This window comes from Hippoglossus stenolepis, chromosome 7 (genome assembly GCF_022539355.2).
Source record: "Hippoglossus stenolepis isolate QCI-W04-F060 chromosome 7, HSTE1.2, whole genome shotgun sequence".
Taxonomy (NCBI): Eukaryota; Metazoa; Chordata; class Actinopteri; order Pleuronectiformes; family Pleuronectidae; genus Hippoglossus; species Hippoglossus stenolepis.
Genome location: NC_061489.1, coordinates 521,044 through 537,744, shown reverse-complemented (window position 1 = coordinate 537,744; position 16,701 = coordinate 521,044). Strand labels below are relative to the sequence as shown.

The following is a 16,701-nucleotide window of genomic DNA, read 5'->3' as shown; positions in this document are numbered from 1 at the left end:
GCATGCGGAATAGAGGAGACGGGGATCAACCGCCGACCTTCTGGTTAGTGGATGACCTGCTCTACCTCATACATATGAGGATTTTGTACCCATGGCTTTTGTATGCATTTATATATTTAGTATGTGTGGCTTTTTTTATACATTTAGTTTATGTGGATTTTGTACACATGTATATGTTTAGTACATTTCTTTGTAACATCTAATTGGCTGGTGCACATGTGATTTACAAACTACTTTGTACAAGTACAATTCCATCGTCCCAGTAGCTCAGACGTTTTTCACCCAAAATACCCTCATATGAAGAAAATACAAATTAACCTGTATTAACGCCTGGTACAATGTTACATTAAAGCTATTAGCTGATTAAAATAGCACATATATGAAGAAAGCTCAAGATGATCTCTATCAGTGTTTTGGCATAAACATAAACTTTTTTATAAATCACTTTAATTGCCTTTTAACAAGTAACAACTCTTCACAAACAGTAGTGAAAATAATGAAACACACAGTGTAAGTATCCCTCGATTACTTTTACAACACACAGTTGGAACACTAGTGCTAAGTATAATCATCTCTGTTCTCAAGACCACAATGCTCAAAGCAAGCTTAGCTGCATCAGTTAGTAATGTTGATAATACATAAAGTCAAACAGCACATTATATACAACTATGCCATCTCGTCGTTTGTCACCCAAAAAAGGGCATCTCCCACAGTTCATGACAGGAACATAGTCCATATATCAACCAAGATAATTTCCCCACACTTAACTTTTCGGAATAATGTTCATATAAGGGCCCCATATTTTCCAAAATACCTACTGTGTTGTTCAATTTACAACTTAGTTGTCCATACTTGGCTATCTTAAAGGGGACATAGCATGCAAATTCCACTTTGTTAGTGCTTCTACAGGTTAATGTGGGTATCTGGCATGTCTACCAACCCAAAAACTCTGGGGAAAAAACATTCGCGCGTTTTGTTATAGTTCCTCTAAGTCAGAAACGTCATGCTTGAGTGACTCGATTGCGCTTCCTGTGTATTGTGTCGTAACAATACACTGGAAGTCTCCCTACATGGTCTTGGCCCCCCCCTGTCCCCGTCCCCCCACACTCGTTACTTCCGGGTTTACACCGGAGGCAGCGCAGCGCCGTTCCCAAGCACGCAGCCGGGCTGTTCACACGGGACGAGCATTTCTCCGCGCTGGTGTTCATTCATGATTTTTTTCTATTTCACTCTGGGTGTTTTTGTTTGTTTTATTAACCTCCATGAATCTACGAGAGGCTGAAGGACTGAAGCTTTAGTTGATGATGATGACGTGAAACAACTGGACCTCATCCAACGATCAGATCACTGGTGCCAACAGGAGGAAGACCTCGTGTATGGAGCAGCATATTTTGTGCCATTCTTCAGGATGTGGAGGAGAGAGACTGGATAACAACATCCCTTTATTCTTTCATGAGATGTGATGATGTCTTCAGCTTTGTGTTGGATTTATTAAGTCAAGGATGTGTTTGGACCCCAGCAGCCGGACAGAGAGAACAAGTCAGAATGGAAAGTTCAAGGGTGTTTGTCCAATCCAAAAGGTTGCAAGATGAGATGAAGTAGTGGAGAGCGAATGATTCGCTCGCAGAATCCGGTCAGCAAGGAGGGAAGGCAGGAGAACGATTCCTGGAGACACAAGGAGAGATGCTGGACACAGGAAATAAACTCTAAACACAATTTAGAGCAATCAAGAACAAGTGGTTGAGACCGGCTTGATGAGGGAAAGGTGACATAGTGACCACACGGAGCAGTGGGCAGCTATGGAAAGCACCTGGGGAGCAGGGTGCACTTAGACATTTTTTCTTTAATTTAGAGTGACCAAGAACGGGTACTACCACTGTAGTATTGTGGATGAACTGGCGATGACTGGGAGCACGACCAGGGTAGATATCCTGCTGGAGATCAGCAGATGAGCTGCAGGTGTGATGGTGAGCTGTACCTGGCTGTGCCTCCGCACTGGGGGACACAGAGGAGCTGTGACAGGATTCTCTATATTCTCAGATTCAGTTTCTTACCTTCTTACCTAAATGGATCAACTTCAGCAGTCACAAGTGTTTACCCATGTGACATACGAAGAGTCCTGGTGAAACTGTACAACCTGAAGTTCACCTGGATTAATTGTGACTTCTATAACAAATGTTTATTGCTGTTTACAATTTAAAAGTATGTATTACATATAAATGATTAAGTGTTTACTTAACCTCTGATATTTATGATTAAACTGTACTGAGTACATTTTCCATTGACTACAGATGACTTGTTTTTGCACATTTACCTCTTATGATAAATCAAACAGGACACTTTGCTGAATTAATGTTTTCATTGTCATAAAATGTTTTCATAAGACACATAAGCAAAATATTAACTCATATCTTCACCATCAATGATTGATTTGATTAAAACCAAAATGTAAAATGCCTGTTATTAATGTCAAATTAGTAAAGTAGTATTTCATATAAATCTTACAGCACTTGATGCAGTCGTCTGTTTACTATAAGCTAAGGCCTGGAGGAACACAAGCTGCTCCTATATTTAAAATGTTTAACAGTGTGTAGTTAGACTGTAATGATGTGATGGAGGAAAGATGCAAACAGTCCAGGAGCAATTATTCATCACAATTCATGTAGCATCTCACATCTGTTCTGACGTCTCTTAGTGTTCTGCAGATTAAAACACGGTGTAAGAAAATATTTAACACAACACTATTTGTAATTAGGTCACATGCTAACTTATAAATATGGTAACAGAGATACAACAGAAACCTAAAAACACAGTCCAAAGGAACAGTTTAACATTAGGTTTAAGAGCAATGTTGGGATTCAGCTGATGCAGGACAGAGGGCGATATTCAGGTTTCTACAAAACAGAGAACTCTACAATAGAAATTAGGTAAACATCCATTCTGACATACACTCCTTTCCAGACTGTGGCGGTAATGAACCGATAAGTTGTTTGCCAACTGCGCCTGAAGAAGAAGAAGAAGAAGAAGAAGAAGAAGAAGAAGAGGAGGAGGAGTTAGAAGAAGAAGAAGAAGAAGAAGAAGAAGAAGAAGAAGCAGCAGCAGCAGCAGCAGCTCAGTATTTCACAGTTAAGCTGCTGTCCACACAGTAACACCACTGCTGTGATAGAAAAACAAAGGTATGTTAGCTGCTCTACCAAACACCGTGCACATTCAGTCAGTGTGATTGCCTCTGTGTGCAATGTTAGCTGGGACTGTGCTAATCAAGCTAGCTTTGACAAAGAGCAGGCTGAAGTTTACAGCATGAAGACGCGTGTGACATGTTTGTGTCTTCAGTTTAATATAAGTCGTTGGATGAAGACGTAACTATGACTGGTCTCTGGACAAGTGTAATAGCTTTTATTAATTGGCGAACAAACCGCTGTTTGTTTTGTAGCTGCAGCGTTTCCGTTAAGCTGCCGTTCGTTAGCTTTTTTGTTGTTAGACTTCTGCTGTTGGCATTTGTGCTAAGTAATGTTGCTATCATTAACTAAAGCCTTAACACTTCTACTATGTCATACGTGCTCCTGTAATGGATCAAGCTTGTGCTTGGATGAAGCCTCTGCTGCGCAGTGTGTGTATCTCGTTAAGAGCGAGCTGTCAGAACAAAGGTGCTTCCAATTCTTCACATCAACAATAACCACTGCTCACCATTTGAAATGTATTACATACTCTGTCATCCATAGAATCAGCCGAGTATTTCATATCATGAAATATTCTAAAACATAATACAATAAACATTCAACAAAATCATCATTGAAATGTTTATTGATGTGAATTATTATCGCACAATAAAACGCAAAAATTATATAAAAGTAAGGTCATGATCAGTTTGTATTTCTTACCTTACTTTCCAAGTGCAGTTAAGTGTAAAAACCTGAATCCATACAGTGTTTACTGTGATCCCCCTTTTTTCTTTACACCAGCACCAGTTCTCCTCAGTTCACTCTCAGGTACTTGACAGGCTGGTTGTTTGGAGCATCTTGTTCAGTATCAGTGTTGCTGTCTTTTAAGCCAATTTCTGACATGAACTTCTGAGGATGTCCACACACTTGGGTCTGGACTTTGTCTGGAGTTAGCCTTTCACACATGAACAATGCAGCAGGAGATTTTCCGCTCAGATATGTTTACAACAACACAGAAATCTCAGAAGCATTCAGGTGAGGGGTGGTGCAGCAGGCAGAGGCAGGATGTAATGTATAAATTCTGCTGTGGAGATCACAGTTTTTAGCTTACAGTACATCAACACCGGCATCAACCCTTATTACTAAAAAGCTTTCTTGACATCTTCCTCAGTGTCTTCTACGTGTATCCTGAGATATATATATATATAAAAATGTTTATGTCTGTCGCATGTTAGAAACTTGCCCTCTTGCTCTCCTACTGTGTTCTCACATCAAGTTTCTACCAGGGGGCTGGTCTGTGGAAAAACGCATATTCCCCCTCCAGAGAATGTTCAGAGATATTCCAGAGTTTAGTGCATGTTTGAAAGCAGCTTTAATTTGATCGCACACTGGCTCCTTGATGTTGAGATCAGGTTTCTGTCCAGAACCAGACCGTCCAGACTGGCTCATTGTCCTGCTGCAAGGAATCTTGGATTATCCAAGATTCCTGCCTGGTGATACTGATGATGGAGAACAATCTAAAAATCAAGAGCTAAAAACTTTTGATGTCTCAACTTTTATAGTCTCAAGGATCGATTGTGAGTTGATATAATAGCGGGACAAGCTGGCGCAGCCAATTACGGAAAGCCTTTCTAGACCAGACGTTCTGATTTTAGTTCAGTCTTCGAAGGGGGGCGGTCTTGTGGGCTGCATAGATGGTGTCCTCAGAAGGATGCAGCCCCTGAATTGAGACACAGCTAATATTTCCTTGGCGCCACCATGCCTGGTTGACACCTACACCATTCAAACCTCCATTTTGTATTAGTGCACTGCTCAAAAAAAATTAAGGGAACATTCTATCATCCTAGTATGCTCCTAGTATCATCCACGTCAGTTACACTTAAGGGATATCAATCTGTCCATTTAGGAAGCACAAGTGATTGAATCAATTTCACCTGCTTCTGTGTAGATGAAAGTGACAAAAGGTGCAATGGAGAGGCAAAAGCAAGACAACCCCCAAAAAGGGAATAGTTTTGCATGTGGTGGCCACAGATAATTCCTCTCTCCTTCTCTGACTGGCCCTTACGTTCCCCTTACCTGAATCAAATTGAGCTGCTATGGAACGTTATGTATTGTGTATCCGACGCCACCAAGTATCGCCACAGACTGTCCAGGAGCTCACTGATGCCCTGATACAGGTCTGGGAGGAGATCCCCCAGGACACCATCCACCGACTCATCAGGAGAATGCCCAGATTTTGTCGGGAGTGCATACAGCCACGTTGAGGCCATACACACTACTGAGTCACATGATGAGTTGCTGTGATGAAAGTCATGCAAGTTCGATCAACCTCTGATTTCAATATTTACTTTGATTTTCAGTGTGATTTTTTTTTTTTAAATCCAGCCCTTGATGGGGCTGGATTTCCATTGACCGTTATTACTTATTTTGTTCTCAACAAATTATACAATGTACATCAGTAAAGACTTTAAGTGTTCCCTTAATTTTCTTTGAGCAGTGTATATGCTTTCTGTAATGGATTTCTAAACTCAAGTCTAAGCTCAAGTGAAGATAACCTTGATGACATTGCTATGACATTATGAGGGTTATTTTCTCAGAGTATTACCCCTTTAATGGAACAGTACAACTTACAACCTAAGTAAACACCAATGCCAACTCACAAACGGTATTTAGCTGCTAAGAACCACATGGTAAATAGAGTGAAGTGTCTGTTAGCTGTGGACTCACACCACTTGCTAGTGGAGAAATAAGAGCTAAAAGAGCTGTAACTGCCTATGTGGAGGATCATTTGGTAATGGCTTGTTGCTCTCACCTTCCTACTGGTGATCAAATGGAATAAACAGTTCTAATAGATAGTGTTGTAGTGCAGCGATATTCTGGTAGCCAGACATGAAGTTGGTTAATTTTTAGCCAATGAGATTGCTACAGTAATGTTAGAGATTGGAAGAGTGGTTATGCCTGGACAGGCACACACAAAAGGAGATCAAAAAACAGGAAGAGCCAATCCCTCTCACTATCCTAAATTGTTTGATATTACACTAAATGCACCTATATATTGCACTTACATGCAAGCACTTTGTAGTTTGGCTTTTTTGAAGCTAATGCACTTACATGATTCTTGCTGTTCTGGGTTTGTACCCTCATGTTTGAATGCACTTATTGTAAGTTGCTTTGGATAAAAGCGTCAGCTATATGATATGTAATGAATGAGATTTTGTGGTTTCTTTGTTGATCGACCTACTGTTAAACTAATATTCTTAAATCTAAATACATCTGTAAGTTTGGAGTGGTCTGACGTTGTGTATGAGTTGGTTGTGTTTTTCCTGATACAAAAACTGAACATAATCGATCCATGTTTTCCACCATGTACATTTTTCTTCTGCTGACCTGCGCTCACACTTTAACAATTAACACCAACACTAATCAGAAGTAATTAGGACCTGAATAGTACTGACGTTTACTTTGTGTTTGTTGATTCGCTTTAGGGTTTATGAGGCATGTATTTAAACACGTGTGCACTATACGCACGCAGTTCATCTGCCATGACATCAGTGTTAAGGTGACTGGAATGATCCAGATTCATGATCTGACATCATCGATAAATAACTAAATACATGTGGTTCAGTTTTTGTGAACGACAAGAGATGGACAAATGCACACACACACACAGGGTGCAGACAGGAGGGAAGTACTTTCTGAAGATTATCACACAATGCAGATTTGTTTTTAACTTCTTTGTTGCAGGAGAAGCAATGCCCCGTTTATCCAGGAACATAAATATTAATTCATCGATAATCGTTTTATAATAAAACCGTAGCCCTCTGAATCCGAATCGAATCGTGACGTGCCTGGAGATTCCCACGACTATTGTTATGGGAATGAGCTGCATAATGCAGTCACTAACAGGTGCAATTTAAATGCTGTGTGCATTTGATGAAAGACAAAAGTGAAGGATTGCCTTGTTTCTACTTCCTCATGGCACCTCAGTGCAGCTTCTTCAACTGTGAGGGGAAGTGTCCTCAACTATGATCTGTTAGATAAAGATGTTAGAATGACATGCTCAACCTGTGATACCCTGTATCCTTCTCCCACACTCCCATTCGCTTTCCATCTTCTGTGATGCTCTGTCTAGAATGTTGCTTGAGGAATAGATCCTCCAGGCTGCAGGAGGAAGGAGGTGCATGTGCGTGTGTGTGTGTAAAAGCCGGAGGCGTAAGGTAGTACCGATGGGTCCAAGGAGGAAGGCCTCTAAACTCCAGCCTGTTGGGGGCAGCGGTGGACGGGAACTGGTCCACTGTCCCTGTGAGCCCAAGGACTACATCAACGAGCTGTCCCATGAAGTCCTCTGTCACATATTTAGGTACACCGTCCTCCAGCTCTACAATTCTGTCATGTACTTTAACATAAATTATATATGAATAGAACCCTACAATATGTGTTTTCATTGTCTTGCATTTTGCAAGACCATCACTGTGAGTATGATGTCAGCTCTGTAGGTTGCACTGTAGTTAAGCATGGTGTTTATATCTCAGGAAAAAAATCCAACACAGTTTGTAAATATACCCTTTTAATGAAACGTCATGAAAAATCAAGGTACTTAATTATGTTGATGCAAGTCATATACAAAATTGCAACAATGCTCAAATACACCCAGAGGTTTTAGACAGAACAATTTGACAGTATGAACAGTATCACAAAATCTTTGACGAAAACAAATCCCCTCATTATACATGTTTGTACAGCACACACACAGAATTTATACTGTGTGTGTACTTTCTACTGTGAGTAAACTGCAAGGTTTTCAATCTTTTAAAATATTTTTCTTCTGTAGATACCTTCCCATGAAGGACATCATGTGTATGGAGAGTCTGTCCAGAAAGCTACGAGAAGCTGTGACGTTGTACCTGCGAGTAGTAAAAGTAGTGGATCTATGTGCTGGTCATTGGTGGGAATATATGCCTTCAGGTAAGACCCCTGAATACAACCACTGAATCTGTGACAAAGAAATTGCTAAGATCATGCACAGATTCAGGGTTATCATTCCCTAACATTAAAAATGTACCTTAACAGTCGAACACTAACTAGCACTTCCAGTAGCTGTGTTACAGCTACTGGAAGTGCTTCAGGTCAGAAAGTGCTTCAGGTCAGAAATATTGTTTTTGAAGTCTGGTGTGAATGTCTTTTGAGCTCAGTCCACAGTAACTCTACTGGCTTAAGGTCTTTGCTCTAACTAGATTTCTTCTGCTGCTAGATTTCCCTTTTTTTAAGTCATTCTGTAGTAGATTTACTTCAATGTTTAGAATCTACTGATCTTCAGCTGGTGGAAAGAAACCCTGACGTTATTCTGTAGGACACTTTCATAAACTTACTTTATCCAGTCCATGTTATGTCCAATTGAGGCCATGTGCAAACAGACAAAGGGCTGCATCCAGTTGACACTAGTATGCAAATGTGATGTAATATGTATTAAATATGTTAATTAGGGCAGGGCAACTATTACATACCTTGACCATGTGGTTTGACTATACCCTCAGTTTACTACAGGGTAGTTAGATAATTAATAGATAATTCAGAGTAACTCTACACTCCAGTCTGTTTTCTTTGACTGGATTCCAGTTTTAATAAATACTGACTCCGGTCAGCTTATGTTGATGTTAGTTGAAGTTCACATACTGTTTCAAAACCATAATGTGAATGTTTCAATGTTATTTACAATATGGAGGAGAACAATACAATGATTTGTTTGGTATTATTTCAAATATTGTGTTTGTCAATTAGTGTAACTGACTAGAGTTGAAGACAAATATAAACATGAACACAAATATTTCTAAAGGGTTCACATAAGACTGGGACACTTCACTCTGACATTTGCGTTCATGCATGCTCCTTTTCCCGAGAAAATACGAAGGGACTGCAGAGTCCAGTGCATGTCTGAAAGTAGCTATTGAGAGAGTCCAATCATGTTTATTGTGATTTCTGTTCTAGGCTTTACAGACAGCAGCTTTCTTCTTCTTTTGAAGAAGATACCAGATTTGGAGCAGCTATATGGCCTACACCCTCGATACCTGGAGAAGAGAAGAGTTCGAGGCTATGAGGCTTTCAGTATACCAGGAGTCCTGGAGGCACTACAAGCTTGTCCCAATCTGCTGGTTAGTATGTGAGAATGATATCCAAGAGAAGTTCTGAAAACTTGTATTTGTAGGTCCAATTGCGTTAATTGTCCCAGTCAGTCACCTTTTTTTGTCCTTTCTTAATGTTTTTCCTTAATATATTGAAATGAGGAGACATTTTAGAAGAAAATAAAAAAATTTAGAAGAAAATAAACAAAGGTACTGAGGGAATAATATGATATAATGTTCTTACAAAGAACATTATATCTATAAATAAACTTTAAATCTATATATATTTTTAACTGCTAGGTATCTACTCCATTATTAAAGGGTATATATGACCTGCTGAAGTATAATTTGGATGTTTGGGAAGAAGTTGGAAAATGTGTACCTTTTTTGTTACCATTTAACTACTAGGTACATATCGCTATTTCAATGTAGAGTATAACCATGAAACTGAGTCAAAATCTGAACCGTCATCACATAATAGGGATGCCACAATAGTGAGTGTTACCGGTTTTACATGGTGTTCAGGCACACACTGATTACACAACTTGCGCACTGGCCAGAGCATCTGGTTCATTTTGTTATAAACATTAAACCTATTCTATTAATTTTTGTTCATCAGTGGCAGTGCCAACGATCAATTAAAACATTTCAAATTTTTTAAATACTTGTTATTAAGTTAGTCTGATGCTTCAGTTGTGAACTGAAAGTGTCTCCTCCGTTCTGCAGGTCAAATCACAGAGTAAATTAGTCTTATCATGTGATTACAGTTGACCTACAAGAATGATGATGATTTGACGTTCAAGGAGTCAGACGGTTAAAATAGTAGGGATGTTTTGAAGATCCACCGGCTCACAGACAGACGTTTTAAGTGTTTATGAGAGACAGAGTGAGCAAGTGCGCGTGCGAGCAAGTGCAGAGCGTAGAACAAATTTTAAGTTAGAGATGTTTAATGTTATGAGAACTGGACTTCCAATGTCTAGGTTATTAATGGGAAAACGCTGCACACAACTTTAAGTACACTACAAGACTGAGGCTATAAGGTATTTTTGGCTCAAAACAGCTTAGCACCTGTTGCAATGGAATTTGTACTCTTAGAAAGGAAGTCGTAGTTGTAGGAAATGGTCAAACATGTTAATCAGTAAATTTGAAGTCACAGAGGGTTGCCACAGTCTAGGTAATTAATGGAAAACACTGGAGCTATACACTTTACAATTAAGCAAACTGAGTCCACTGAGAAAACAAAAGCTTTTACATGGAACTTACTTTTTTTTTTTATATTATTGGACCTCATGTCAGGGTGTGGAGACATCCCATCTGGAACTCGTGGAAGCCATATGGAACTATATGCCCCAAGTTCACATATTGGGAAAGTTCCGCAACCGCAATGGGGCTTTTCCGATTCCTGCTGAGAACAAACTGACCATCCCCATAACTGCAAAGATTCAGACTCTACATCTAGTGGGTGAGTAGGACATCATAATAAATTGACAATTCTACCTCTGCCTCCACATTACAGCTGAAATACAAAGGAGTAATTTGATGAGATACTGAATGTAAGTAAGCTTCATCCTCACAGGCCTGTAGAAAGCTTCTGTTGACTCTGAAGTAGGTTTTCACATTGGTGGCAAAAGAATTTTGAGTTTGTGAAGGGATTCACCAATACATCTCTCTTTTTTTTTTTTTTTATGTATAAAGCATAATTTAATTAGATGATAATAGTGTACTTGTACAATGCACCTGGTATAATGTAAGTGGCTGTGAGCATTCAATAGAAATTGTTTTCAAATTGTATTTGGTTAATTTCTGTCTAAATACATACACTTCCAGGTTTGGGGCGCCGGCCAGATGAAAGTGAATGTGGGTCCTTAAACTTTTGGCAACCACAGAACCTGAGGCTGCTCTTTAATTGGTTGTTGCAGGTTTTCCATGGGACACACCTTTCTGCGCCCAAGACACTCCCCCTTTTATTTACAGCAAATAGGCATTGATTTACATTACGTTTTTTTCAGCATGTCAGCCCCTCCCCCGGAGCTGGTCAGAAACCGAAAGTAAACAAGGATTTCTCCTCACGCTGTGAACATTGTTTTTGGGCCAGTGGGTTAAATCTTTTTTCATACTAGAGTATGCTGCGCATTCATTCAATCAGCCCCTCCTGACTCCACGCACGCACGCACACAGTTTTAGCCAGATTTATAAATCCATGCACACGCACACCTGAAGGCAATTTATAATTTCATTGTCCATTCTTTTCGGCGAGAACAAATGTGTCCACAGGAACGAGAGGAAGAACATTTAAAAAAACGAAAATAGTCAAAATCAAAAGTGAATTTCGGATATTTGCTCCACCAAGTTGCACTGGGCAACCATTCGCGTGCGGGCGTGAAACCCTGTATTGCAACTTTTCTACATTTACCGCCTCTTTCACGTTTCTCCTCTCTTATCTCTGCTTTACTTTCCGTGTGTCAGTGAGAGGGGGTGGGGCCCGGGGCGTGTTTATGAGTGTAAACTCCGCCTCGCTCCCAGACAAGGAGAGAGGAGATGATTAACAAACCATTACTTGGACTTGGATCATCTTCAGTTGAGGCAGAAACAAACATTGTCATGTTAATGTTGGATTAATGTACCTTTTTAACTAATAATCGTAAATAAGTAAAAGCAATAGGGTCCTTGCACTGTCAGTGCTCGGACCCTAATAAAGACAAAGTAACAATAAAAGTGTCATTTTAAAAATCCTCTCCAGTGACTGATAATGACAGAATCAGAGTAAATGTCACAGAACTGAGTGAACACGATGTAAATAAAGCTCCGGTTAGGGTTTTTTTTAATTTTTTTAAATCTCTCTAGTCTGACCCGTCTCAGCTGCTGCCTGTCATATCATCTGTCAGTCTGTGTGTCAATCAGACAAATCTCTTTTAAACTCTAATATGTAATTAATTACGATATTATTTTCAGATGGTCCACCAGATCTCTGATAAGAAGGACAGTATCTAGCGAATAAGACCATAATCACCGGTGGGAATTTTTTCGGACCCAGTATTTCATGGGAGAAATTGCAGTTTTTTTGAATGGCAGTCTATGGAGCCAGAGGTTTGAGCCAGTATTCGCAGTATTACACTTTTAAGCACTTCCGCATAGCCGTCTTCTTTTGGAGCCGGAAGCTACGTCCATTTTTTATATACAGTCTATGTTTACACCAAGTTTTTTGGCTGGTCCGCACAATAAGCACAGTCTACTCTGAATGTTGAAGGTCTACTGATCAACTGTAGACACTGCTGTAACAATGGTTTCAGTTATGTCATACAAATTTGGGCCAAACTAGCCACTTGGTGGGTATGTCACATATTACTTGGTGATGAAAGACATTTTACAGAAAACAAGGTAGTAATGCAAATTAGTTTTGAGGTAAAGAAGGCCTTTGTAACCCAGAACTTTAACATTTTCAAAAAAAGGAAAAATGTCTCTCCATCCATGTATACCGCTTATTCTTTGAGGGTTGTCGGGGGCTAAAGCCGATCTCAACTTTAGTATCTCAGTATACACCCTTGACAGGTTGCCAGTGTATCGCAGGACTTGCATACAGAGACAAACAACCATTCATGTTCACATTCACACAAACTGACAATTTTAAAGTCTCCATTTTACCTAACCCCAGTTAGACCCAAAGACATGGGTAGAGCACTCCACACAGAAAGGCCTACTGCCAAACCAGGATTTAAACCAAGAACCTTATTGCTGTGAGGTGACAGTGCTAACCACTGCAGGGAAAATTTTGAAGAGCATAACATTGGCTCTCAAAAAAATACACAGCTGATTATCTGATGTTCTTCAAATTGTGCATGTTTGTTGCAGGTGTTAATGTCCCAGAGATTCCCTGTGTTTCCATGCTGCGCCACCTTTACCTGAAGTGGGTCCGTCTCACCAAACCACAGCCGTTTAAGGACTTTCTGTGTGTGAGCCTCAGAACCTTTGTCATGCGGAATTGTGCAGGGCCAACCAACTCCCTAAAATACGTTCCCTTGGTAACTGGTTTAGCATCAGCCCGGAACCTGGAGCAGCTAGAGCTGGTGAGAGTTCCCTTTCTGGGAGGGCTGATCCAACATGTCGTGGAGGATAGCTGGAGATCAGGTGAGGATAGCGTGCGTTTCTAATCAGCCTGCAGAGTTGGTGTTACCAAAGTAATATAAATTTCAATGAGTGATTGTCTATATCTGGGTTAGGATTTTATACCATAGGACTGTGACAAAGATATAGTACTTATTGTATACCTCATTTTATTTTTTATTTTTTATTTTTTTGCTCTTCTGAATTACAGTCATCTTACACTGTCATATGTATTATGAAAATTACAGCAGAATTTGAGTTAATGAATTAAGAGCATTTGATTAACTGTAAAATAAATGGTTTGCTCTCTGTTATGCTGTGTATTTTTATTCCTAGGAGGATTTCGGAACCTCCACACCATCGTGTTTGGAGCCTGTAAGAATGCTCTGGAGGTGGACTTAGGCTACCTCATTATCACTGCTGCTCGCAGGTGCTCAGCCAGTTTCTTTATCTAACTGAGAGAAAAAAAACTTGTTTATATGCAGCTCATGTTTTTAAAGCAACATGCAAATGGTTTTATTCAGTATCTCGAGTGCCGATTTTGAGATACTGTTTTATCACTGATCAGTCTGTAACAAAGTGAAATGAAGTATATATAAAGTAAGAAGTTTAGAGATAATGTCAGTATATAAAATTGTTAAGACACACTATGCCAGTATTGTGTCTAGGAAAACGACGGTGACCCTCAGGAAACATTGAAATGTAAAAAGCCCTCTCTAAAATCAGTGTTTAGTTTGTCTGTACCCCTTTTTTACCAAAGTGAACCGGCTGCTAGTGCTGGGCTCGGAGCTGGTTAAACTTTCAAACCTTTTCAGAACCAGTTTGCTTTTCCATGGGCTAGAACTTCCTTAGAGCCACGTCATTACATCACCATATATGTCACTGTCTACATCTCAGATTTCCCAGCAACTCTTTGTGCCAACTACAAGCTAGGGTTTGGTGATTGAATCAATATTATCCATCGTCATCGTTCGGCGATCGTCAGTTATCTTTTGAGCTATTGTTTGCTAATATAATAAACCTCAGACGTTGTCTGCAGGGTTGACTACAGATCTAATGAGGCAGAGAGTTTAAGCACAATATCAGTCACCTAGAGAAAAGGTTTGTGCGCTCCCCTGGACATGGCAACATTGAGCCGGTAATTAAAAAAATGTTAAACTGCAGAAACATAATAATGTCAAAGTAAGTATGAGGTGTAATAAATATATTTTTATTTGTAATTGCTTCAAACTAATGAAATGTACAATCCATTAGTGAAAACAAATTACTGATTTATCACCACCACTTCATGTTGACAGAATGAGGATAGGTAAAACTGAAAGAAGGAACAAGACCTGTCCTATGAAAGGTCTGGACCACTCATAATTTTTAATTGGTGAAAGCGACAGGTTCTTAATCATAAATTACTCAAATGTACAACTTTGTTTGCACGATTCTTGCATGAGGCCCAATGATTCTTAGTTTCAGGTGATCATACACTAATGTAAACATTGTTATGAATATTATATATATTTCTGTCAATTTATCATATAGTGATCATATATAAATATATAAGATAATTTCTGGAGTTTTCTTTAAACAAATAAATTTGGTGAACATTCATGTAATTGAACAGTAAGCCTTCAATGTTTTTTTTATCTTTAGCTAACAGTAGAAAGGTTGTCAGAATTGTGTAATACAAACACTTATCTAAATAATTTTATTGTGTTTTAACAGGCTTCATGAGCTGCGTATCCAGCCTTCACTGACTAAAGATGGAGTCTTCTCAGCTCTCAAAATGGCTGAACTAGAGTTTCCGCAGTTTGAGACACTTCATCTTGGATACGTGGATGAGTTCCTGCTGCAGTGTTAGTTCCTCCTCTCAAATATCATTACGAGGCTCTGAGAACATTTGGCAATTTTTATTTTCCCTGTCAAAAATGAAAGATTCTCGCGACCCTTTGCTCATTTGTATGTCCCACCAGGTTCTCCTGCAGTTTGACTATACACATGTACATTTTTCCCGAACATTGTGCTTAAATTTGTGACCAAGTTTTCATACCGATAAACTGTAGCAATGGTAGAAAATGTCAAGAGTGCAGTAAAGATGCAACATTTTGAATCTTATGAGTTTAATTTGCAGTTATGTGAAAAAAAGCTTGTATATGTTTTGAATGCAGGTAAGATGAGTCATTCGGAGCTTGTGAAGTACGGTCTGGCTGATGTCATTGAAAACCCAGGCATCATTACTGATATTGGCATAAAGGTTGTGAACGAGGTGTTCACTAATATTAAATACCTGCTCATCTACAACTGTCCTCACCTGCATAATCCTCACCACTGGATCACAGGTAAAGCACACTCATTGCCTTAATATTCATGTACATAAGTATGTTTGGGGTAAGCTCAGTTGCTTTATATATAAAAGAGGGTTCTGAATATTTTGCCTGTTTCTGTGCTCAGATCAGTCCAGATGGAGCCGTCTCGTTGATCTCACCCTTGTTCGCTGTCATGCTATCAAATTGGAATCCTTCTCCCAGTTCATAGAGTTACTACCCAGTCTGGAGTTTATCTGTCTAGACCAGATGTTTAGAGAACCACCGAAGGTATTTGTGTGTGTGTGTGTGTGTGTGTGTGTGTGTGTGTGTGTGTGTGTGTGTGTGTGTGTGTGTGTGTGTGTGTGTGTGTGTGTGTGTGTGTGTGTGTGTGTGTGTGTGTGTGTGTGTGTGTGTGTGTGTGTGTGCACACTGCTCAAAAAAATTAAGGGAACACTTAAATCACACATCAGATCTTGATGAATGAATTATTCAAGTTGAAAATCTTAAGTGATGTACATTATATAATTCGTTGAGAACAAAATGACGTTAGAACAGTCAACAGAAATCATCAACCCATTGAGGGCTGGATTCAAAACCACCATAAATCAAGTAAAAAATGTAATCACAGGCTGATCCAACTTGCGTGAATTTCATCATGGCAACCCCTAATGTGACTCAGGAGTGTGTATTAGGGCTGCACGATATATAAAAAATGTATCGTCATCGCAATATCAACATGTGCGATATACGTATCGCAAAAGACCGCCTGAACTGAGATAAGTGGTGTTCCATGCGCCATGCATTCACCCTCTGCATGTCAATTGGCGTCCCGGGGGATCTCCTCCCAGACCTGGATCAGGGCATCTGTGAGCTCCTGCACAGTCTGTGGTGGTACTTGGCGGCGACGAATGCACTGATACGTAATGTCCAATAGGTGCTCAATTGGATTTAGGTCAGGGGAACGTGAGGGCCAGTCAATGGCATCAATGCCTTTGTCATCCAGGAACTGCCTACACACTCTAG

General features: G+C 39.7%; 1 protein-coding gene across 3 annotated transcripts in view; it reads left to right on the top strand.

Moving 5' to 3' along the window:
• The first annotated feature begins 3,041 nt into the window (after positions 1-3,041).
• The window catches only part of fbxo38 (F-box protein 38), a 54,394-nt gene continuing 40,734 nt past the window's right edge, over positions 3,042-16,701 (top strand). The window contains exons 1-10 of one of the 3 annotated variants that reach the window (XM_035162414.2): positions 3,042-3,176; positions 7,294-7,521; positions 7,993-8,126; positions 9,147-9,310; positions 10,577-10,742; positions 13,130-13,405; positions 13,718-13,811; positions 15,098-15,228; positions 15,541-15,711; positions 15,824-15,966. In XM_035162414.2, the coding sequence (XP_035018305.1) occupies positions 7,343-7,521; positions 7,993-8,126; positions 9,147-9,310; positions 10,577-10,742; positions 13,130-13,405; positions 13,718-13,811; positions 15,098-15,228; positions 15,541-15,711; positions 15,824-15,966 (1,458 nt within the window). In that variant the 5' untranslated portion in view covers positions 3,042-3,176; positions 7,294-7,342. Of the gene's footprint in view, positions 3,177-4,379; positions 7,522-7,992; positions 8,127-9,146; positions 9,311-10,576; positions 10,743-13,129; positions 13,406-13,717; positions 13,812-15,097; positions 15,229-15,540; positions 15,712-15,823; positions 15,967-16,701 lie in introns of those variants that run through there. The other 2 variants (XM_047340683.1, XM_035162415.2) reach the window with 2 other exon arrangements.